A 25,670-nucleotide genomic window follows, 5' to 3' on the forward strand; every position below is an offset into this window, starting at 1 on the left:
CCAGGGGCAGCCAGTGGAGTTTTTGGTAGTAGGGAGTTATCTGTCCCTCAGGGATCACCCCCATCCCCTATTCTCTGTAACATCTATATGTCCTCCCTGAAACTCCTCCAATTATCCCAACTTGAAACAATCTACACATACGCTGATGACATCCTTGTCCTCCTTGAGACAGACCAGAACCTCACCAACCTCCACGAAAACATTACAGCTTGCATAATGAGACTCCATTCCTGTTCCTTCTCGGTATAGATGAAATTGAATGAATCAAAAACAAAATTACTCTGGCTCGGCCCAAAATTAGAACACCTGCCCACCCTCTTCGCACTATCCTCAGGCGCTGCACTGCAGCTTGAGTTCTCAAGCAAGGTCCTTGGCATCATTATCGATTCTTCTCTCTCCCTCAATGACCACCTCAACTCCTTGGCTAAATCATGCTTTTTCAGCCTCCACATGCTGAGGAAAGTAAGCTCCTATTTTCGCCAACAACATTTTGCCGTCCTTGTCCAATCCATCATCCTCTCCAAATTAGACTACTGCAATGCCATCTACTTAAGCCTATCAAAAAAAAGTCTTCAAAGACTCCAGCTAATCCAAGTTGATCTTTGCAAAATGCAAGTCTGACCATGTCTCCCCACTCCTAGCCAAACTTCACTGGCTCCCAGTGATTTCCAGAATTCATTTCAAATGCTCCTGCCTGGCTTTTAAGATCATTCACGGCATCCTTCCTCCCTTAATCCCACTATCTTATAACTCCTCGAGTCCTGACTCTACCAGACCCGCCCAAAGTTATAAATTATCTTCCCCTCTCTACACGGTATTCGCTATGCAGGCAAACTGGGAAAATCCCTTCTCTTCAGAATCACAGGTCTTTGGAACGACCTTACTACCCCGCTGCGGAACCTGGGCTCCCTCCAATTATTCCGCAAGCAACTGAAAACCTGGCTTTTCACTAAAATGTAATTCTATCCCCCCTTACTCTTCTCTTCTCTATATAAGTTCATGTAAGCCTTTTTTTTTTTCCTTCTCTTCCTTTATTTTAAGTTCTTGTAAACCGTGCCGAGCTCCACAACATCCGTGGAGATGATGTGGTATATAAACTTAAGGTTTAGTTTAGTTTAGTTTTGGACGTATTTCTAAACAACCTAGGCCTTCATAGTGCCGCTGAACGACCAAAGTTAAACGGGGTGCTTCGGGAGGAGTGTCGAGGGCGGGAGTTGGACGGGACGTGGACTGGCTTAGACTTAGTCGTACAGCATGTATAACCGAAAGTTATACAGCCCAAGATCGACAGAACTTGGACGTTGTGACTTAGACCAGGTAAAACATGGTCTAAGTCACAAAAACCCACCTAAAGTCACCAGATAAGCACTGAAAACACATAACACAGACCCCCACACACTACCCCAATGATCACCGACCCCCCCCACTCCCATAAAAATGTTAATCACATCTTTAAAATTCAGCCTCCAGACCATCATCACCTGGCAGCCTGGCATAGGAAAGCATAGTCGTCCAGCACAGAGGCAGCTTAAGCCATCTTGGGGGTGGGTTAGGGACTCATGCAGAGGAGGACCCATGCCCATAAGCCCCTGTAATCACTACATTGATACTGAAACATGTGCACTCCCCTATACACCCCCAAAACCCTTTTGTACTGGCATATAAGTGGCTCCTGCAGTCGTAAAGGCTATTGGGGTGGTAGATAAGTGGGTCTAGGGGATTCTGGATGTGGTTTGGGGGGCTCACTATGACCTATAAGGGAGCTGTAGTGAGGAGAAGCCATGGCACCCTTTTTGTGAAGTTCACAGCAGTGCCCTGTAAGGTACCCCACTATTTAGGTGCCATGTCTGGGTGTTCAGTCCATCACTTTGCAGACCCCTCCCACGTCCAACAGGTCTTGTTCTAGGCGTTTTGGACATGGATGTAAAGTTGGACGGAAATGTGGTATAAAGATGGACGATTTAGCGGCTTGGACGATCAGATCGGCAGGATGTATAATTAGACGATTTTCGAAACAAAAAAAATTTTTGACGTATTTTTCGAAAATGTGTCCTAGGCTGTTTTTTTACTTTGGACGACTTGCGACTTAGACGCAAACGGACTTGGATGTCCCTTTTGATTATGCCCCTCCACATATTTAATTGCCATTTTTGAAACATGGTTTTTAGATTTATTTTTTTTAATGCTGTTTGTCTGCAGTGTGTCTAAATTTCAGGGGGGTTTGTTGGGGGTATGTTCTGAACAGGATTAGAAAAGCAAAAAGTGAAACCAGGCAGAAATAAACAATGGGAGATTAATGAGAATTTCTCCCTTCGTCCCTGGTCAAAACTAGCATCTTCAAAAATTTATTATGTGCCTTTATTGGTGTAAAATCTGACGGGGAATTTTTTTCCCCTCATAAACATGTAATCTCTTTGTAAAATGGGGATATATATAATTTGGGATTGAATCCTCTTTATGAGTACTAGGTGTTATTTTAGACGGTCATTGACTAGGTAACCTCATATAAGTAAGGTGGTTCAGGGTGTTTTTTGTAAACTTAAAACCTGTAGATGTGTTAGGAGGTATTTCTTGCCTGGAAGTTTTTGGCTGCTCTGCCAGGTACTCATACTGTGTTCCCTGGACTATTGCAATCTTCTATATATAGGTTGTACTGAAAAGCCCTATGCTTGTTTGCAACTCTGTCAAAATATGGTGAGTAGATTATTGTTCAATGCTCACCATATGACTAGGGTTACTCTATTTCTCATTGAACTTCATTGGTTGCCTGATTGGACACATTGGGCCTGATATTCAGAACGATTTAAGCGGCCCACTTAAATTGCTTGCCGCTTCCTAAGGGGGGGATATTCAGCATCACTTAACTGGAGAGTGCCGTTGAATATCTTCTCAGACCACCCAACTAAAAATTGGGCAGGTCAAGAGCAGCACTGCGGCATATTCAGTGTAGAAAATGACACGGTGGCTGATACCCACCGAAACGGGGGGGGGGGGGGAAGTGCTCCCTGTGGGCATGGAGACAAGGCCATCCACAGCCCTGTGGAGCGGTGAATGGTCTTGTCCCCGCAGTTAAGGGAGGGAACGCGCACGGTCACCGATCGCGCGCAGTCCCCTCCTTCCTTCCTACCTACAGAATCTATCTCCCTCCCTCCCTCCCCCTTACCTTCGCGGCATGTTAGTAAAGTAAGTTGCTCAAGTCAGCCGAGCCTGCCTGTCTGCAGTCACATGTGTGTGGGCGGAAGCTTCTCCTCTGACGCAACTTCCCTCTGAAATTCATTTGGCTGCAGTCAGCGTGGGGGTGGGAGCTTTCACGATCTAGGGGGAGGGCAGGGGGGCATGTTGTGAGGATTGGGAGGAGAGAGAAAAAGAAAAACATTATGCTCTCTCTTTTGACCCCCCTGCAAACATATTTCCCCTGATGACCCCCCACCCCCACTGTCTAGGTGGGCCTCCCCAGGCCTACTTTTATCCCGGGTGGTTCAGCAGCAGCCATTTTGAAGAGCTGTGGCAAGAGGCATGAGTGAGGGGGCTGCGCTTCTGCCCCCATAGGACCACCACGGTCAAAGGTAGGCCCAGGCTTGCCTACCTAGACAGTGGGAGTGGGGGGGTCATCAGGGAGCTTTCACACCTAGGGGGAGGGGGAACATGTTTGCAAGGGGTCAGAAGAGAAAGCATAATGTTTTTCTTTTAAAATAAAATTAAACAATCCTCTCGAGCCTGCTCTCTCTCCTCCCAATGCCCCCCTGCCCCCCCCTAGGCCGCGAAAGCCCCCACCCCCAAGCTGACTGCAGCCATCTGAATTTCAGGGGGATTGTTATTTTTTAATTCATACTATGATTTTTTTTTTTTTTTTAAATACTTCATGATTTGACTCCTAGTTATGTCATCCTTAATCTCTTTAGTTTATCCTATGAGACAGTTTCATACCAGGCTGCAATGTACTGGAGCTCTCTGCCTAATGATAGATTGGAATCCTATTTAAAATTTAGGAAATTGAAAACTTTTTTTATTTGGTGAATTCTTGGTTAATTGAATCTTATTGTTACTATGAGCTCCTTTTACGAAGCCGCTAAATTGCCGGCCGCGCTGGACGCTAACACCAGCATTGAGCTGGCGTTAGTTCTAGCTGCGTAGCGCGGGTTTAGTGCGCGCTAAAAAGCTACGTGCGCTAAAACCGCTAACGCGGCTTCGTAAAAGGAGCCCTATATGTAATGAAATTATGATCCCTGGAGATATCTAGGTTATCTCTTTCGAGTTTGTACTCCGCACTAAGCCTTTGGGTAAGTAGTGCACAATGGCGTAAATTCTGTATATGTTATCTAAAAAATTGGTGCTTTTAAATTTGGGCTCAGTGCATAGAATCACACATCGTGCCCATCCACGTGACTAACATTTAAGTGCTGGCATTTATGCCTGTGAAAATGCCTGTGCCTAATTGTGCCCACAGATCGGGCATATTCTATAATAGTGTGCCTATCTTTTAGGAATGCAAAGCAAAAAGAAACCAACAGGAAGTGCAGTGAAGATACAATGCACAAAACCAAAATGAAACTGCAGAAAATGTACAAGGTGCAGGAATTTATTCGATAAAAGTCATTAAAAAAACCCATGTGTAATAGCATCAATAAAAGTAATAAAATTAATCATAATTGTTTCAAAAAACACTTCTTCCTAAGGAGTCCAAGATGTCCAGTACAAAAATTCAAAGGAAACGGGCGAGGAGCTCTCCTGTGTGTAAAGCTGCACTGAGTAACACAGTGAATTTTTGTACAATTATTTTCATCCATTTGGTTCTTGAAATTCTATGTACTGGACATCTTGGACCCCTGAGGAAGAAGTGTTTTTCAAAACACGGACTGTATTGGGTCCGGTACGCTCTACAACAGTGATGTCAAAGTCCCTCCTCGAGGGCCGCGATTCAGTTGGGTTTTCAGGATTTCCCTAATGAATATGCATGAGATCTATTAGCATACAATGAAAGCAGTGCATGCAAATAGATCTCATGCATATTCATTAGGGCAATCTTGAAAACCCAACTGGATTGCGGCCCTCAAGGAGGGACTTCACACCTCTGCTCTACAACAAGAACCAGGCACAGGAGTTGAACCCAGGAATCTTTGGTTCAAGGTAATAAACTTTCCTCTAGTCCACAAGTGGATACAATTATGATTATTTTTATTACTTTAATTGATGCTATTACATATGTTTTTTTAAGACTTTTATTGAATAAATTCCTGCACCTTGTACATTTTCTGCAGTTTTGTTTGGGTTTTGCATCTTTTAGGAATGTTCATGACCCATGCATGCCTATTAAATTTAAAGTCCTGAAACTCTTACACCAGGGTGCTTATGATTGTCTGCCATACTATCAGAAAAAATGTTTGAAATTGTACATTCCACCACGGAAGCTGAGATCTGAGTCACAGGTTGTTGGACACAGAAAGAGAGAATAATACTCATTATGTACGAACAAAGAGTTCCTGTTTCTCTATAGCCGGACCATCGATGTGGAATGCTTTGTCTGGAACGTTACGTTCTTGTGGAAATCCTCTGCAATTCAGGAAGTAGCTTAAAACCCATCTGTTTGTCCAAGCTTTCTTTAAGTGAATATAAAACTTCTTTTGAGTTATGTTTTTATTGGACAGCTGTGTACTACATTGAAGAATGATGTTGCTTGATAATTGCTCAGATGTAGTCCTGATGAAGATGCGATGATGTAACATTGTGACTTTGTATTTTCCTCTACTCGTACGTCTCCTTTTAAAGTGTTTATTTTATTATGTATGGCAATTTGTGAGCCACCTTGGATAAAGGCGGATTAAAAATGTTTCTTAAATAAATAAATGCTTCTTGTCTGGCCACGCCCCTTTTGAGATCTGCATTCTAGAATTTATACACATCTCTTTATAGAGCAGGGATCTCAAAGTCCCTCCTTGAGGGGCGCAATCCAGTCGGGTTTTCAGGATTTCCCCAATGAATATGCATTGAAAGCAGTGCATGCACATAGATCTCATGCATATTCATTGGGGAAATCCTGAAAACCCGACTGGATTGCGGCCCTCAAGGAGGGACTTTGAAACCCCTGTTATAGAGTATGCATAGAAATTTGGGTGTGTAAATTCTGATTAGTGCCAATAATGGCTTGTTAAATGGTAATTATCATCGATGATTATCTTCTTAAACAATTAAGCTGCATGCACAAATTGGCATTGCATACAGGTGTGTGTGTGTATAACTTTGATCGCAGTATACAGGATCCGGAGGAATAAGTACCGTATATGTCGGCCCAAAAGACGTACCTAGATTTAGACGCACCCTAGATTTAGAGGAGGAAACACCAAGAAAAAAATATTCTGAACTAAATTGTGCCTCTGAACCACCCCCTAGAAAAATAGACAAATATACTGCAGCAGATTTTGATCACTAGATTGAAATCCTACCTTTGTTGTCTGGTGATTTCTTCACTAGATCTTTCTTTCCTTCCTTCTATTCTTCTTTCCTTTCCTTCCTTTATCCCAATTATCTCTTTCTTATTCCCCTCCTTCCTTCCTATGTCCTGAGTTCTTGCCTCCTCCCACCCACACCGAAGCCTGCCTGCCTTCCTCCCTCCCGCGCCAATTCCTCCTCCCTGGTCTGCCGCTGGCCCACTGCTGCCGCAACTCCATGAAGGGAAGGGCCAGCGGCGTGCAATCAAGCCAACAAGCCTTCCCCCCAACATCAATTCTGACATCGGAAATAAGGTCCAGGCCAGCAATTGGCTGGCCCAGACCTTCTGTCCGATGTCAGAATTGACGTCGGGGCAAGACTTGTAGGCACAATTGCATGCCGCCGGCCCTTCTCTTCCTTTCCTGTGGCGGCGAGTAGGTAAAAGGGTGGTGAGCAGCACCAGCAGCGGCGGGAGGGGGGGCCACGAGCAGCAGCAGAATGCTGGGGGGGAGCAGCGGAGGTGTATTCACTCCATAAGACGCACCCCCTTTTTGGGGGTAGAAAAGTGCATCTTATGGAACAAAAAATACAGTATATGTAATGCATTGTAAGTGTAAATTTATTTCCCACCCATGAATCATGCTCCTCACCATGTCCCCTTGAAATCTCTGCGTGGTATGATTCTCCAATTAAACAGCCGCATTTTGAAATGGCCATTTACATATATGTACAATCTACGGAGCTTTTTGCTACGCTGTGCTAAAAAATGGCCGGCGCGATCACCAGTGCGGGTCTTTCCTGTACGCCGAGGCTACTTTTAGCACATCAGTAAAAAGGCCCAATTTTCCTTTATTCCCATTAATGTCCGCATGCTAATTTCCCCATTAGCGTGTGGCCAGTAACATGTGAGCACTTACCGACACCTACAGTATTTTCTAGGTGGTGAGGGCTCACACACTTAACTATGCGCCAATCGGTTAGCGTGTGGCAATGTAGCTGCGCAAACTGATTAATGCAAAACCCACCTATGCTCTGCCCCGGCGCTAAAATAGAAATTCTGGAATTTTTTTTTTTTTTTAGTACGTGAGACGCGGGCGCTGATCCAAAAACTAGCGCAGGACGTCTGAGTGCACCCTGTGGTAAACACATGTTAGTGCTTATTGCAGCTCAGTAGTAAGATGTCTTCGTGTTTAGATGCCTCCGTTTACTGAAGGAGATTCTTCTAAACAACTCCCAAGGGGTCCAACTACATATTTTTTACAATAATATCTTGGGAGGGGCGGTGGTCAGATGATCATAATTTTTGAGTTTCAACGGCAAAATCTCGAATGGATGGAAGGGTTTGTGGGTTGGTTTATGGGCCGGCGGATACCAGGTTGACGTTTCCTTGATGCTGGTTCTAATCTACTGTTAATACGACGGTTTACAATTAATTTACAACAAAACTTTAATCTATTCTCACTTTGTGTTCTGCAGAATTAGAGAGACGTCAAATCAGCCTAGAAGAGAATACATACCAAAGCCTCGCATGAGCCTGGAACTTGTCTCGGGCGACAACAGCCAACATAATGGAGGGTTATCCCAAGCCACCACTCCAAGACCAACAGGTAAATGTGTGGAAAAAGTTGGTGACAAGCGTCTTCTTTATTAGTCTATTTTCCAAAAGGATGGCAGCTTATTCATTTACCATGTGAATGTGTATGTCTGCTCCCCATTCATATTTTTCCTCTTCAGTACCCTTCTCCTCCACTGCCTACTCCAGACTTCGGCCCTTGCATCTTGCTGCGCCGTGTGCATGGAACAAACTGCCCGAGTTCTTACATTAGGTGACGTCTCTAGCAGTACTCGAATCCAAGCTAAAAGCCCCCTTTTTAATGCTGTTTTCAACTCCTAACTCCCACTCGCCAAAAATCACCTCATTCTCTGCCAGAAACTCCCCAGCCCCTCCCTATATGTCCTGCCTGTTTGTCCAAATTAGATTGTAAGCTCTTCTGAGCAGGGACCATCTGTTGAATGTTGAATGTACAGCACTGCATACGCTTTTCAGTGCTATAGAAGTGATAAATAGTAGTAGTTGTAGTAGTCTATCAACACCATATTTTCAAGGCACAGTAAGAGGACCACGAGGAGTTGAACATGGATATTTTATCCAGATCCACTTATTGCAAAAAACCCTACAGCTGTTTTATCCACTAATAACTTTTTCTGTTTGCCATTGTTCTGTATCTAATCCACTCCAGGTTTTTACCATATTTCAGGGGGTACATGAAGAAGAAAGCAGTGGAGTCTTGGGGAGGGGGGACTGGCAATCTAAATTAAGTCATTAAGTAGCATTGTGACAATTAACACACCTAATATCTTTTTGGTTTGCATCCATCCGTCCCTTTTCACTCTATACCTTCTAACCCTCCCCACTTGAATTCGTCTTTTCTATTTTCTCCCAACTGATCCCTCATTCTTTCCTTCAATAAGAACATAAGAATTGCCATACTGGGACAGACCGAAGGTCCAGGAAACCCAGTATCCTGTTTTCAACAGTGGTCAACCCAGGTCCCAAGTTCCTAGTTTCAAGTTTAATAAAAATTTGATTTGATTGCAAAATCGTAATTCAATGCGATTTACAAATAATGATAAAATTGGGGTAAAAAGAAAAACACATTAATCAAACCAGATGGTTAAAATAACTTTAGACCAACCAAACACAGAAGATAAAAAAAATAAAGGGTTAAATACAATTTATAAACAAATAAAAAGGGCGAGGATTTTATGCTGCTTATCCGAGGAATAAGTAATGGATTTCCCCAGGCCATCTCAATAATGGCCTATGAACTTCTCTTTTAGGAAATTAGCCAAGCCTTTATTAAACCCTGCTAAGCTAACTGATTTCACCACATTCTCCAGGAATTAATTCCAGAGTTTAATTATAAGTTGTGTGAAGAAATATTTTCTCTAGTTTGTTTTAAATCTACTAAATAGTAGCTTCATCATATGCTCCCTACACCTAGCATTTTTGGAAAGAAACAATTATTCATATCTACCCTTTCCACTCCGCTCAATATTTTATAAATCTCTATAATACACCCTTGAGCCGTCTCTTCTCCAAGCTGAAAAACCCTAGTCATGTTAGCCTTTCCTCATAGGGAAGTCGTCCCATCATTTTTGTTGCCCTTCTCTGTACCTTTTCTAATTCTACTATATCTTTTTTGAGATACAGCGACCAGAATTGCACACGGTATTTGAGGTGCAGCCATACCATAAAGCGATACAAGGGCATTAAAAGCATTTTCATCTTTGTTTTCCATTCCTTTCCTAATAATTCCAAACATTCTGTTTGCTTTCTTAGCCGCACACTGAGCGGAAGGTTCCTCTTTCCCATATGCATCACTTTGCAGTTTCTCACATTAAATGTTATCTGCCATGTTGATGCCCAGTCTCGCAAGGTCCCCTTGTAATTTTTCACCTTTTGAACAACTTTGTGTCATTAGCAAATTTACCTAATTATCTCACTTTAACGCCTTGTGACTCTGGGCATGTCTCTGCCCAGAATCACAAGGAGTTCATTGCCACAGATACAAAATAAGTATCTGTGAACCACTTTGATACTGTAACCATGCCGCTGTATCGGGCAATGGTGCGTCCACATCTTGAGTACTGCGTCCAGTATTGGTCACCGTACCTTAAGAAGGATATGGCATTGCTCGAGAGAGTTCAGAGGAGAGCGACACGACTGATTAAGGGGATGGAAAGCCTTTCATACGCTGAGAGATTGGAAAAACTGGGACTCTTTTCCCTAGAAAAGAGAAGATTAAGAGGGGATATGATAGAGACTTACAAGATCATGAAGGGCATAGAGAGAGTAGAGAGGAACAGATTCTTCAAACTTTCAGAAAATAAAAAAACAAGAGGGCATTCGGAAAAGTTGAAAGGAGGCAAATTCAAAACTAATGCTAGGAAGTTCTTCTTTACACAACGTGTGGTGGACACCTGGAATACAATTCCAGAGGAAGTTATAGGGCAGAGTACAGTACTGGGGTTTAAGAAAGGTTTGGACAAATTCCTGCTGGAAAAGGGGATAGAGGGGTATAGATAGAAATTTACTGCACAGGTCCTGGACCTGTTGGGCCGCCGCGTGAGCGGACTGCTGGGCGCGATGGACCTCGGGTCTGACCCAGCGGAGGCATTTCTTATGTTCTTATGTTCTTAACCACACCGAAAAACCAGTATATCCACTTTGAAAGAGAGCAGCCAGCTCTCTCTATAAGTAAATATTTTCACAGTAATCATAGGGGGGATTTGTTGTAAAACCACAAAAAGTAGCCTGTATGCTTTTTATTAATGCATGGTCCTCTCTGGCCAAAATTTTATTTATTTAAAAATTTATACACCGCATAAAAACTATGCGGTTTACAAAATTACATGCATACATATTAACAATACTAAAACATGTTTCGACAGAACAAACACAATAAAAACATTAACAGTATCATTATTAAAACTTTCTTTCAAATTCATCCAACAAGATGGAAAGACAAAATCCCATAAAAACATTTACGGGACGGTAAGGCTTCAGCAGCAAATAGCATTAGCACATGAAGGCATTAACAAATAATTGTGTTTTCTTAAAATTTAGTTTGAATACCAGGCAGCGCATTCCAAAGCTTGGCACCTACTACAGACAGCATCTTTGCCCCAATCTTAACATGAGAGACATCTTACCCTCCAAATTCAACTTCATACCATTTTCAGATCTCAAACATTTTCTAGGTTGATAGATTTCAAAGCAAATTCCTTTAGTGCCCTTGGGGAAATGTGATATAAGATTTGCTGTATGATTGAGAGAATCTTAAACTGTACTCTCTGCTGCATGGGTAACCAGTGCAGTTGTTTCAATCCTGGGGTTGTATGAGTCATTCTTGAAACCCCAGGAGGTTAAATAGCATATTATGTCAGTACTCACCATTTTAGCCCACAGAAAATGTAAACACCATTTCAAGTTGTTCTGACCATCAACATGTAACGTGGCAGTTGCTCATTGTAACATTATATGTGGGAGTTAAACAGAAATGATGTCTCACAGTGATTGTCGCAATTCTTTCAGGAATGCCAGCTCATTCACTCTAATCTTATCTTCAATTTCTAGATCGCTCTGTGCCTAAATAGGTTCAAAGCGATTTATAAATTGAGAAGCTCATATTATGATGAGAAGAATTACAATTCTGAAGTACAAAATAGAGAATGACACGGTGATAAAATTCATCACCGTCCCCGTCCCCACGGATAACCGTGGGAAACCATCCCGTGTCATTCTTTAGTGTCTATCTCAACCTCGGTCCTTCTACGCCAGCATTCATCCATGCAAGGCTTGAGGGTCAGTGGCTGTGCCCATTCATTCTCTGATTCTTATGTGAGCCAAGTATAGGACAGTGAAGCCATTGTGACATCACTGATGAGGTTGGCTCTTAGGCATTGGTGGAATGAGGCATTATGACATCACACTATCTGTTCTGGATACCAGAGACTATCATTCTTTAGTGTCTATCTCAACCTCAGTCCTTCTACAGCAGCATTCTTCAATGCAAGGCTTGAGGGTCAGTGGCTGTCCCTATTCATACTCTGATTCGTCCCCCGCTCCTTAAAGAATGACATGGAGATGGTTTCCTGTGGTTATCCGCGAGGGTGGGGACGGTGATGAATTTTGTCACCGTGTTCTTCTCTAGTACAAAACAGGTAGACTATAGTGAGGATATCATAAAAACAGAATACACTTCTCCCTCCATATTTGTGGGTTCAACACGCGTGACGTCAATTATTTGTGGTTTTTATCTTGCTGGCTCCAACCCCCAAATGATATCATCCTGGAGTGCCAAGAAAAAGTTTGGCGCTTTTTTCAGCACTTGCTTCAGCGTGCAGAGAGAATTTCTCTTTTTTTTTCTGTTAAGAGATAGGTACGTGTTAAATTGTTATGTTTAACATTACAGTACTGTATATGAGCCATGCTTTAATACTGTACAGTACTTGAATTGCACTGCTAAAGTGTACAGTACAATGCAAGAACTGCAATACATAACTTTTTTTTTTAACGATCATGAATATGAACAATAAGGGCTCCTTTTATCAAGCCGCTCTAGCAGGGTTATCGCGCGTGACTTTTCATCATGCATTAACCCCCGCGCTGGCCTAAAAACTACCGCCTGCTCAAGAGGAGGCGAATACGGCTAGCACAGCTGGCAGTTTAGCGCACGGTATTATGCGCGTTAAACCGCCAGCGCGCCTTTGTAAAAGGAGCCCTAAGTTTTGTTTGTGATTTCACGGTATTCGCAAGGGATTTAACCAAAATACCGTGAATAAGATAGAAAAAAGTTATTTGCGGGGTGTTTTTGGTTTTCGCGGGCCAGCTTTGCCCCTAACCCCCGCGAATATGAAGGGAGAAGTGTGCTGTTGAATAAACATTTGATAGAAGAGAGACATTATGGCCCTGATTCTGTAAGCAGCGCCTGCCACGGTAGATATTTACAAAATGGGCACCTGCTGTGTGTCAATTACTGACAAGCGCTACTGCCAGAATTGCGGATCCCAGGGATCCTAGGTGCTGGAAATGTAGGCCAGGGTTTTACAGGCCTACATTTATGGTGCCCTGAATCGTGGTCAGAAGCACATAGTGGCGCCGAAGTCCGGTGCCTTCCCTAACCACACCCACTTCCGGGCTATGGTGTCGCTATGCACAGCTAGCCGCCAGGGACTTAGGTGCCGCTCTTGGAAGCCATGTTGCGGCAGCCTTTTTTTTTTTTTTTAAATGAGGGTTTAGTTGGGTTTTAATGGCGTGACCAATTATTGCGCCACTTAAATCCAATTAAACCAGTGAAGTCAGGTGGTGGTGGGGTGCCTACCACTGCCTAACATTTGCTGGCTGTTGTAGAATCTGGCCCTATGTTTCCATTAGAATTACAATACATCTGAATTAGAAATACAACATAATTGAATTAATATCATGTTAGTTGGTAGCGTTTATGTTATGCAGTGTTTAGGTAGGTAGTTCTGGTGGAGGCGCTCCCTTGATTTATTAAGAAGATAAGTCGCTTTTTTTTTTTTTTAATTCTTTATTGATTTTCCAAACTGCAATAGTGCAACATACAGATATATAACATACAATTAATCAACAAAAGCACATTCAACTTACAAATATACATAATTAAATCATTTTTTCCCACCCACCCAATGATTATTCAATACAACACAGAAACATAGATTTTCCCAATAGCCTTAACCTACACAAACTAATAATGCTCTTCCATCCACCCCAAATATAAATACTCAAAGGTCAAAATTAGGACAGAAAAATCCCCCCCCTTCCCTGGATGTGTACGAAAATAAACAAAAACTGACTCATAATCAAAGACCTACTATAATGAAGTAATATATGATGTCAACGGGTCCCAAACCAATTTAAATAAATTACTGTGCCCCAAACTATCGACATTCATGTTTTCATATGTCGCTTCTTATTAAATACTAACCCCCTCTTCTATAAACCTCCGAAGCCCATAGAGATTTAAAGGGCTTCGGAGCTGTTGCCGCGCGGCTTTGAAATTATTTCTAAGTAATATCACTATGGGTGTTTTAGTATATACATAAAAAAAGGATCCGGTGAAGAAATTAGCTCGTGCAGTTCATATATTGGAAGCACACAAAGAAATGAGCAGCCTGCTGAGGATTCTACACATACAAAAATGCTTGCATGAATTGGTATTTATATATAGGGTTATAAAATTGATAAATTACACACTATTAACTGGGTTGCTATGGTTGAATTTTGATGACTATCCAGTTATATTATTAGCCTTTAGCCTACTTCTTTCTATTATCAATGCCATCCTCAGGTTTTGCTTCTTTACCACAATGTCCAGTTTTGCATTGACCTTCTAATTAGTTGGGACGGGGATGGCCCAGGTGATCAAACTTCATTATTTTCCATAATCTTCTTAGGGTTGTGAGGCCTGTGCTCTTCTGATACAGTGATGTTGTAATGTTTGCAGTTTCCAATGGATGGTGTGTGCCTCATAATTGTGCCTTTCCGTATAAAAATGTTCTCTTTGAGCCAGCTATGAAATGAGTAACCATCCCCAGCTGTTTCATACTGAATTTATCTGCTGTGAGCCATCTTTTCTGTAACCTATTGCCCTGCACTGCAATTACACTGTGCAACAGAGGTTTGCGGGCATGAATTGTAGTGGGTGTTCTATAGTGATTTGGAGGTCGCTGAATTCAAAACTGACTGACAAGAGCAGGCAGCAGGGGGCAGGGTTAGGATGGGATTGGGGTGGGAATAGGGCGTTACAGGGCGAAGATGGGTGGCAATGGGTGGGTCTAGAGTCTGGATTTTCCGATTGGAAAATCTGGCAACCCTAAGTTTATTTATCCCATTAACTATATGAGTCTCATATGGTTGTATGAAGTTTGTCACTCCAGGATGGGGGATGGCACTGGATGGGAGGAGGAGGAGGGGCGGGGGATATAAAAACAGTAGCATTTATAAGTAATGTAGGTATTCAGAATTGAGATTATTGGATGTTCCATTATGGTTTTGTTGTTTGGCTGTAATAAAAAGTACAATTTAAAAAAAAGTGTGATGGCTGCCATTTAAAAGATGGTGACTACTGCAAGCTGAATATCAGGGTGGGGATAACTTTCTATAATCTCAAAACAGTTGCCTCCATGTAGCATCACCCAGTTCACCCCCTATTGCCACTGGCACTTGTTTGGGGAGGCTAAAACAGAAAATTGGGGAGCTGGGGGTGGCCTAGGTTTCCCTCTCTTCCTTCACATGTTGTCCCTCCCCTCCCCCCCCAGGGATTTCTCAGACTCACACATCCTCCTGCTTTTTTATCGCTCTGTTCGCACCCTCACTTATTCTCTCTACTTACTGCTGGCCTTCTCACAACACTCTTGCACTCTCCTCTCTGTACTCCCTGGACCACTTGACACTGCAGGAATTGGAGAAAGTGTTTCCTCACCTCTGGCTATTGATTGGCTTTGGACAACAGAATGAGCCAATCAGAAGCAGGAGGCAGGGAATTTGTAGCTGCAATAAGCAGTCTGCTTCGTCTTGCTTGATGCCTGCTTCACAGTCCTTTTGTTCTGGCAGATTTCCCGCTCCTTTCAGTTGTATTGTGCATTTTGAAGCTCTGTTCTTGTTCCGTATTGTTGTAGTCAATAAAAAAATTGTTTAACCATAATCTAATAACATTTAAGCCCTCCTCTCCATCCCCCCAACAAAACTGTAAGAGTAGATTTATCGTATTGTGTTTATTATTCGCCTTATACAAAGCAAAGGACAAATGACCAGACGTAATAAATATCATTTCAAACATCAAACCATACAAAAATACAAACCAGAAAGACAAGTCAGTTAGCATGTATTCTACAATAGTCATCCAAAAGAGCCCAAACCCTCTTAAAATATCGAACTGAACATCATCTAACAGCAGATACTTCTTCATATTTACACCCACCATGCAGGAAAAGAAAGAACTGTACTATTTTTTCCATTCTGATAAAACATGCTGAATTGCTAGACTCTTAAGAACATCAAATAATTTGGCCTGATACTTTATTTATTTATTTATTTATAATTTCCAAATTAACATTTCAAGATTGAACTTGTACACAAAGTGATTTAAAACAAAGAAAAATTTTTTTTCCCCAAATGTATAAAGAAAGATATTGCCTAATCAACTCAAGTCCACAATAAGATCCAAGATGTAATATAAACAAGATAATAAGAATAATTTATAAGAAGCGTAGCACATGGTTAACTGATATACAGGCGTCTAATACACTTAATGCCCTCATTTCTTCCCCTTCTCCAGACAGGAGAAAGAGAGAAAAGCCGTCAGTTGGAATGGCTCAAAGAAAACATATTTCTGAGAATTATATTGTATTATACACTTGCATGGGTGACGAAGATATAAAGTCACCCCAAGATCTAAAACTCCAGGTTTTAATAAGAGAAATTCTTTTCTTTGCCTTTGTGTGTCTTGCCAAATCAGGAAACATTTGTATCTTAAAATCCAAAACCCTTTTCTCTTTATTTTTAAAGAAAAGTCATCAAATTAGATTAAACTATAATTTTTGGTGGAACTCCTTATGTCATATTTATAAAATGTAGAGACTTATTGCAATACAATAGGGTTGTTTCAGGAAATTTCAAGATATTTGGGAGTCATTAACAAAGTATTGTAATGATTAGAAAAATCTTGTTTCCCTTAAATTTACAAGTTCAATTATGGGGTGGGAAGGAGGGTATTTTTATTGTTACATGTTGTATAAGTATTGATTATATGATAGATAAGGGTGGGGAGGGGGGAGATAAGAGAATATTATATGTATCATTGTTGATTATTAAGTGATATATTTTTTGGTTATTTGTATGGATATGTTATCACACTTATTATAAGTTTAAAAATGAATAAAGATTAAAAAAAAATAAAATAAAATCTCAAAAGCCAATTTTTATCCATAGTAAGAGCTAATGTCACTATTAATGTTGCTGGTATAGCACTTTGCTTATCTGATAGCTCAAGTAAAGCTGATACATCAATTGGACCTTGGTTTCTTTCCTGTTGTTGATTCCGATTTTTAATTGTCAAGTAATAAACCTGCGTGAATGGAGGCAGTGAATCTTCAGGGACTTCCAATATCTCTATTAGGTATCGTTTTTAACATTTCTCGTGGGGTAATTAGCCTGATACTTTTTAACTAAATGCAATAAGATAGCAGAACGCAAAATGACAATTTCATAAGTCAGCTCTATACAGAATCCAAAGATTTCTTGCGCTTGTTGCCAGACTTCATCCCAAAACATTTTAGCAGCATGGCCTCCAAGCAACATAAGATGAAATGTGCCTATATCCGTTTTACAAGTCCAGCATAAATTAGATCCATGCGCTGACAAGCTGGAGACTCTAAAAGGCGTCCAATATGCTCGGTGAGCAACATAGAATAAAAATTGTGTTAATGGTGCTGAGTAGGTCGCATACCTTTCTCCAGAAAACTGTCCATATAACATCATCGATTTCCATTCGGAAATCATATTCCCACAACTGCGGCAGAGTAATACATGCGTTTAGGGCTCCTTTTACGAAGGAGCGTTAGGGCCTTAACACGCGGAATAGCACACGCTAAAATAGCGCACGTGCTAGACACTACTGCCTCCTCTTGAGCAGGCGGTAGTTTTTTGGCTAGCGCGCTAATCCGATGCGTGTGCTAAAAACACTAGTGCACCTTCGCAAAAGGAGCCCTTCATCTCTTAAATTTAACTTTTCAATAAACTGAAGAGGCTTTTTTTGATTGTCTAATGAGACCTGCACAAAAATTCGGTAAGCCCGCCTCGCTGGTATTTATCAGATCTTTGTAACATGACTTTGCCAAGCAATGTTTTAACTGCAACCATTTAAAAAATTGTGCTGCAGGTAAGTGATAGTCGGCAAACAGATCCTCACACATTTTAAAGTTATTACCCTGATGCAATTGATTGACAAACCAAATCCCCCTCCGTTGCATAGGCAGACAACTTACAGTTCACCTCTCCACATTGTATTCCCAATATGTTTCATTCAGTCGAATTGCAATTGCTAGAGGCCCCAGAGACAAATTAAACAACAAGGGAGAGAGTGGACACCCTTGTTTAGTACCCCTGAACAAAAGAAAAGCTTTAGGGCTCCTTTTACAAAGGTGCGCTAGCGTTTTTAGCGCACGTACCGGATTAGAAACATAGAACATGACGGCAGAAAAGGGCCACGGCCCATCTAGTCTGCCCACACTAATGGCCCACCCCCTAACTACCTCCATGAAGAGATCCCACATGCCAATCCCATCTTTTCTTAAAATCTGGCACGCTGCTGGCCTCAATTACCTGTTGTGGAAGATTATTCCAGCGATCAACCACACTTTCAGTGAAGAAATATTTTCTGGTGTCGCCATGAAATTTCCCACCCCTGATTTTCAACGGATGCCCTCTTGTTGCCATGGGTCCTTTAAGGAAAAAGAGATCCTCTTCCACCTCGATACGGCCTGTGACATATTTGAACGTCTCGATCGTGTCTCCCCTCTCTCTGCGTTCCTCGAGTGAGTACAGCTGCAACTTACCCAGTCGTTCCTCATACGGGAGATACTTGAGTCCTGAGACCATCCTGGTGGCCATTCGCTGAACCGGATGGTCTCAGGACTCAAGGTAGCGTGCGCTACCCGAGAAACTACCACCTGCTCAAGAGGAGGCGGTAGCGGCTAGCGCTTGCGGCATTTTAGTGCACGATATTCCACGCATTAAGGCTCTAATGCACCTTTGTAAAAGGAGCCCTTAGACAACACACCATTTACTAATATGTGGGCAAATGGAGATCTGTATAAAAGTCTAACTATTGAAATAAACCGAGGTCCTAATCCAAACAATTCAAGAACTTGGAACATATATGCCCAATTCTATTCTATCAAAAGCTTTTTCTGCACCTATAGATAAAACTATCTGGCATATGTACCAGCTGCAACTGTAAGAATATTCCAAAAGATACATGAGTGATCAGACGTGTATCTACCTTGAATAAAACCACTTTGATCTACATGAATTAGAGATGGCAAATATTTGGGAAGATGTGCATCCATCTAACTTCTCCATTTTCCTTCCTCCAGGTGCTCCAATGGATCAGCCATGTTGCAGATCTCTGTACGACTTTGATCCGGAAAATGAAGGCGAGCTGGGCTTCAAGGAAGGTGACATCATTACCCTTACCAATCAGATTGATGAGAATTGGTATGAAGGGATGATTCACGGCCAGTCGGGCTTTTTCCCTATCAACTACGTGGAGATCCTGGTCCCTTTGCCTCATTAGGAGGCCGGCTTTCCTTCTCAAACCGGATAATTATGTTTGGTACTACCGCTTTCCACGAGCTGCTTATTACATACACATCATGAGACACCGTGTGTTAATATCATCAGTCTTCTTTAGACATCTTTGGTTTACATGTGTTATAGCACTATAATGTTGTGTTATTTTCAGGTCTTCTAGTTCTTTTCAACGGAGGGGAAAAAGGACATGGCTAACATTGCCTAACCAGCATTGTGTCTTTCTGATTCAAACCATCTAGACTTGTTTAACGTTAATGGATAGGTCACTGTGCCCACAGTGTGTAGAATGGGAAGCCTCGAGTCTTCTCGGATCCAAGCAGCTAGATTAATATAGTAGACTGTGAAAAAGAGTGAACTGAGTCAACAACATCATTATTGTCCAAACGAGAAGGTTGAAAGAGCGTCGGAGGGCCGGGGGTCAAATTTTGTTTTCTTTTTCTTTCTGCTGTGCAGAAGTGCTAAGTGGAGCAAGGAAAATGCTGAACTAGATGTATGGGGTGGGGAGCTGAAGGAAGAGGGATGCCCAGGGTACAGTACTGTGAAGCGCTGTGTAGGTAACAGCACGTGACAAGGGGGCAAGAGGGGGAGGGGTGGGGGAATCTCAAAAGCCATTTCTTCATATAAAGCAGGGCATCAGCACAGGCATGCCCGATAGGCACAAAAATGTCCAGGAGTGCAATCTAAATTGAACGGAAGCATTTCTGGGGAGGGCTTGAATTATTTGCTGACATTTTGTAAACATCCAGGTTTGTATATGAAGTAGCCACACGTTGTGTGGCGAAGAGCCAAGCATAAAGGGAAGCGCATAAATTCCCCGGTGACCTGTCAGATGCGCGCAGGACATTGGCGCGCTAACAATTCGCCCTGACATTTTGCAGTCGGGGGGTGGGTGGGGAGGAACTCCCCCCCCACACGCACACACTAAACTTACAACTCGTGCGTGACCTAAACTTACAAGGCATTTTGCGCTCTGAAGGAGGGTGTGGGGGGAACCGCACCTAACACTCGTGCTCTGGTTGAGAGGAGGGGGTGTTCAATGCCGACGCAATCTTTCCTGCAAACCCCCCCCACCCCCACTATACTTACATTTCCGCCTCGACAATTTCCCTTTATTCATGCACGCACTTGTCGGCGCATTTGACGGAGCAGAATTGTCGGCGTGCCAATGCCCTGTGCACTATTGACGGTGTACCAAATTCCCCAGGGTAATTTTCAGAACTGAAGTGTGCACATACCTTTCTTTTTGAAACATCACCAGTAGTGGCACAGGGAAACCAAGACATGTGCTCTCTACATCTGCACTCGGCTCTTAACAGATTTTGCTGCATTAAGTCTGCTGCAGTGAGACACAAGACCTGCTCCAGATAGAAGTGTTGTAAATTCTTTTATTATGTACTCCATCGTGTCGTATGTTATTGCACCTGTGAAATGTTTTGGAATACAAAAAAAAATAGCCATTGTGGGGTTTGTTTTTTTTCCCTAAGGTAAAGAAAATTCATTTTTGATTAATATTATACTTCTTGTTGAACTGCTGTCGCTGCTGTTTTAATGATGTTGGAAAACACTGTCGTGTCATTAGGCTCTTGCATCATTGGCTAGTGCCTCAAAATAAGGTGATTAGAATTCTGCATATTCATGATATTGATGAACCGTAAAGATTTATTTTCCCCGAACATGTCACCTTTTTTAGGGGGGGAGGGGAGAGGGTATACATGGGAGCGTAGTTAGGTATTTTCTGCCATCTCAAATTAGAATACACCTCTGCTCAATAATGGTGATATACACTTTCAATTGTGATTACGGGAGGGAGGGGATGTTATTTTCCCTTATTTTTATTTTAAAAAACAAAACACAACCCTGAAAACAAATATTATTCAGACTTGGCAACAATAGCCCTCAGCTAAGCGTCCCAGAACATGGCTAATGTGGACCTCCATCTGGTGGCTAGATGTCACCAATATGCAGTGACTGGGATTCTTTATTCCCTCACCCTCGAGGGTGGTTCATATTATCTCCACAGCATCCCCAACCCTAGCCTGCCCTGCGAACAGAAACCTGACAGGTGAATTGAACCAAGGCCTTCTGCAAAAGGGCCTTAAAGAAGCAAGTGCGTTACTCCACACACCCCCACCTCATCATAATTTAAGTACATTTTAAAGCTTCCAGAAATGGGGGACCCGGTAAGTCAGCAGAGGAAACAGTATGTAAGTAGTGCTGCTTTCCCACTGACTGGGGGACAATGTACATGGGGTGGAGAGTATATAGACAGATATCTGTGACCCCCTGCCCCCATTGTTGGGGGGAGGGGTTGCCTGCAGCAGGGCAAAAACTTGTCTTGGAAGCCTTCCCCGAACATTGTCCCTAAATATTTGGGCCATAGGCATGTGCCTGATTTACCTAAGATTTGATCCTGCTCTGTACAACACTGAGCCACTCAGCCGGTTCACTGCCTGCAGTCTCATTCCCACCTCATACTTGCAAAGCATCTAATTGCAATTATAAAATTACCTCTTTTGGCTTAGAGAAATGATTTATACTATTTGGCCTTTTGGAATGTTTTAGATCCTAATTTATGATGATACATTGCCTGGCCATGTGATCACACGGACATCCATCCTTTTGGAATTCTCTCCTTTCGAGCTATAGGCAACCACAGATGGACACACCTGCACACAGACAGATACACAGAACTCACACTTCTTTATGGAATGGAGCCCTATGTAACCTTGTCTTGTTTACCTTCTGTTCTGCGGACATTAATGGTGTACATTCTGCCCTCAATGAGGACTAAGATCTATGGGCTGAGCAATCAATGATGTGTGTTACAAAATGTTTCCCATACATTTAGTAGGGGGGGAGGGGGAAGAGTTGTCCTATTTTTCATTGGTCCCTTCATATTGCATTTACAGTGCTGTACCCGGTTTCTCTGCATTTTTTTTTTGTTCTTGCAGTTGTTCAAATTAGTATTGCTAACCAGAGTTCTATTTATCTAAATTGTACATACGCTATCAGAGGTAAATATATTTGTTGGGATGTGCCATTAAAATATCAGACCGAATGAAGCAAAGACATTCCTTACTGCTGCATGTATGAACAATCCGTGCAAAGTATTGATGTATAAAAATAAAGAAGACTGACTTACCAATGAGAATACACCATGGGGGTTTTTTTTTTTGTCTGTTTCCCTCCTTCAAACTCACACATAGCCAGGAAGAAACAGCATTAATCTAAGAATGGTTTCAAAATTTCCTGTCTTCAAAAAGCATTTGCCTCCATTCTGTCCATACTACAAACATAGAGGGGCATAATTGAAAGGAACGTCTAAGTCCATTTTCATCCAAGTCGCAAGTTGTACAAAATTTAAAAAAAAAGCTTAGGACACATTTTCGAAAAATACGTCCAAATTATTTTCCGTTTAAAATCGTCTTAACTATATGTCCTGCCGATCTGATCATCCAAGCTGCTAAATTGTCCATCTTTATACCACATTTTCGTCCAAGGCAAAAACGCTTAGAAACAGACCTTTTGGACGTGGGAGGGGTCTACAAAGTGATGGACTGGACAACCAGACATGGCACCTAAATAGTGGGGTACCTTACAGGGCACTGCTGTGAACTTCACATAAAGGGTGCCATGTCTTCATCTCACTACAGCTCCCTTATAGATAATGGTGAGGCCCCCAAACCACCTCCCAAAATCCCCTAAACCCACCTATCTACCACCCCAATAGCCCTTATGGCTGCAGAAGCCACTTATAGGGCAGTACAAAAGGGTTTTGGAGTTTTTTAGAAAGTGCACATGTTTAACCAGCAATTCAATGATTATAATGGCTTATGGGCATGGGTCCTCCTCTTCCTCTCCATGGGTCCCTAACCCACCCACAAGACGACTTAAGCCACCTCTGTGCAGGTCGACTAGGCTTTCCTATGCCAGGCTGCCAGGTGAGGATGGTCTTGAGGCTGAATTTTAAAGGTATGATTATGATTTTTATGGTGTTTTTTTGGGGGGGAGGTTAGTGATCACTGGGGTAATGTGTGGGGGTCTGTAGTTTGTGTCTGCAGTGCTTAACTGGTGACCTTAGGTGGGTTTTTGTGACTTAGACCATGTTTTAAATGGTCAAAGTCACAACGTCCAAGTTCCGTCTATGCTCTACTGTATAACTTTCGGTTATACATGCAGTACGACTAAGTCTAAGCCTGTCCACGTCCTGTCAAAATCCCGCCCTCGACACTCCTTCTGAAACGCCCCGTTTAGCTATGGTCGTTCAGCGGCACTGTGAAGGCCTAGGTCATTTTTAAATACGTTCAAAACCGGTTTTATTATCGGCACTTGGACGTTTTTGACTGATAGTCATCCAAGTGCCGACTTAGGCCGGTTTTTGGACGTTTTTCTCTTTCGATTATGAGCCCCATATAGTTTTAAAGGTTCTGCCAATAGGTCAATATTATGAGTAATTTTAATATACAGTATATTTGTTTGTATAGTTTCTTCTCAGGTTTTGTTTGTTTTTAAATGTTAATTATAATTTATATTCGGGGAACAGTGGCGTACCTAGCATATGTGACACCCGGGGCCCATCATTTTTTGACACCCCCCCCATCTATATGAAAATTATGATTTTTAGTAACAATCCACATATCGCACAAGAGTGTACATATGAAAAGGCAGCATCTTATACACTGCAGTGAGCACTAGTACACCAACACACATTGTAAAACTAAACAAGCCAGATCCCGCACAGTCAATTGATCCTGCAGTCAGTGCCAACTGTAAATACATACACACAGAACAGAAATACACCCTCGCCCAATATGGAATAATCACAAACTAAAAATAGAAATATGTAAACAAAAGTTAAACTGAACCGCCAAGAAACCAGACTCTGCATACAATGCAACACCACAAAAACAGTAACACATGTCCTCTAATACTGTGCAAAATATAAAGACAGTAGATGTAAATGTGAAAAAACTGATATATAACAATCACCACTTTACAAATTAACAAAAATAAAACAAATAATGAGAAATAAGAAAATACCATTTTATTGGAATAATTCCCGTAAGCTCGGTCCCCATCCCCACAAACCACCTGATTCCATCCACACAAGCCTTGAATTGTTTTATATTGAACTTATTATATTAAAGTATAAAAATAAACAATATTCTGTACAATTGTCAATTTATAAATCAGCGTCTTCTCCCCACTCTCTCTTCCCCATTTCCCTTCAGCGTCCTCGGCCCACTCTCTCTCCACTTTCCTTCAGCACACGCACATAAAAACAAGCAAGTAATTTTATATCATTTTCATTCTATTCATTCATAGAAATTAAAGTCTAAATAATGCATAACAAAACAAGATTTTACAAAAATAATTCCCTGCACAGTCAAGCCTGCAAGGATTACTTGAAGTCTTTCAGCAGCTCCTCTCCCTCTCTCCCTCCCTCCCCCTTACCTTTGTGGCCAAGTCAAAATGATCTACCAACAATAAAATTTTAAAAACACAAAGCACACTGTACGCAGAGAAAATGTTAATTATCATTTATATTCCGCGGGTTTTCAAAGAGGTCAAGGCAGATGACTTTATGCAATGTCACCTCAGTAACAACTATACAAAAATAGACAAATATATCCCCTCCCTTTTTACTAAACTGCGATAGTGGTTTTTAGTGCAGGGAGCTGCGCTGAATGCCCCACGCTGCTCTTGACGCTCATAGGCTCCCTGCGTTAAAAAACGCTATTGCGGTTTAGTAAAAGGGGGCCATAATGCAAAATATAGACAGCATATATAAATTCTCAAAACAGACACATTTTGATCACTAAATTGAAAATAAAATAATTTTTCCTACCTTTGTTTGGTAATTTCATCAGTCTCTGATTCTTCTGACTGTACATCCAATATTTCTTCCCTTCTTTCAGCCTCCTTTATGCTTCCTCTCCTCCAGACCTCATTCCCTCCCCCAACTTTTACTTTGTTTCATCCTGCCCCTTCTTTCTTTCTCTCTCCATGCCCCCTTTCTTTCTGTATGTCTGTCTTTCTCTTTCTCTCCTTGCCCCATTTCTTTCTTTCACCCTGCCCCTTCTTTCTTTCTCTCTCCATGCCCCCTTTCTTTCTCTATATCTGTCTTTCTTTCTCTCCGTGCCCCATTTCTTTCTTTCTTTTACCCTGCCCCCTTCTTTCTTTCTCTCTCCATGCCCCCTTTCTTTCTGTATGTCAGTCTTTCTCTTTCTCTCCTTGCCCCATTTCTTTCTTTCACCCTGCCCCTTCTTTCTTTCTCCTTTCCCCCTTTCTTTCTCTATATCTTTCTTTCTTTCACCCTGCTCCCTTCTTTCTTTCTCTCTCC

General features: G+C 41.9%; 1 protein-coding gene across 3 annotated transcripts in view; it reads left to right on the top strand.

The window, feature by feature from the left end:
- SH3GL2 (SH3 domain containing GRB2 like 2, endophilin A1) overlaps positions 1-22,478 on the top strand; it is a 265,872-nt gene extending 243,394 nt beyond the window's left edge. For all 3 annotated transcript variants that reach the window (XM_033920569.1, XM_033920579.1, XM_033920589.1), the window contains 2 exons: positions 7,903-8,033; positions 19,111-22,478. In XM_033920569.1, coding sequence (XP_033776460.1) covers positions 7,903-8,033; positions 19,111-19,310 — 331 coding nt within the window. In that variant the 3' untranslated portion in view covers positions 19,311-22,478. The remainder of the gene's footprint in view (positions 1-7,902; positions 8,034-19,110) is intronic.
- The last annotated feature ends 3,192 nt before the right edge of the window (positions 22,479-25,670 follow it).

Source organism: Geotrypetes seraphini, chromosome 1 (genome assembly GCF_902459505.1).
Source record: "Geotrypetes seraphini chromosome 1, aGeoSer1.1, whole genome shotgun sequence".
Classification (NCBI taxonomy): domain Eukaryota; kingdom Metazoa; phylum Chordata; class Amphibia; order Gymnophiona; family Dermophiidae; genus Geotrypetes; species Geotrypetes seraphini.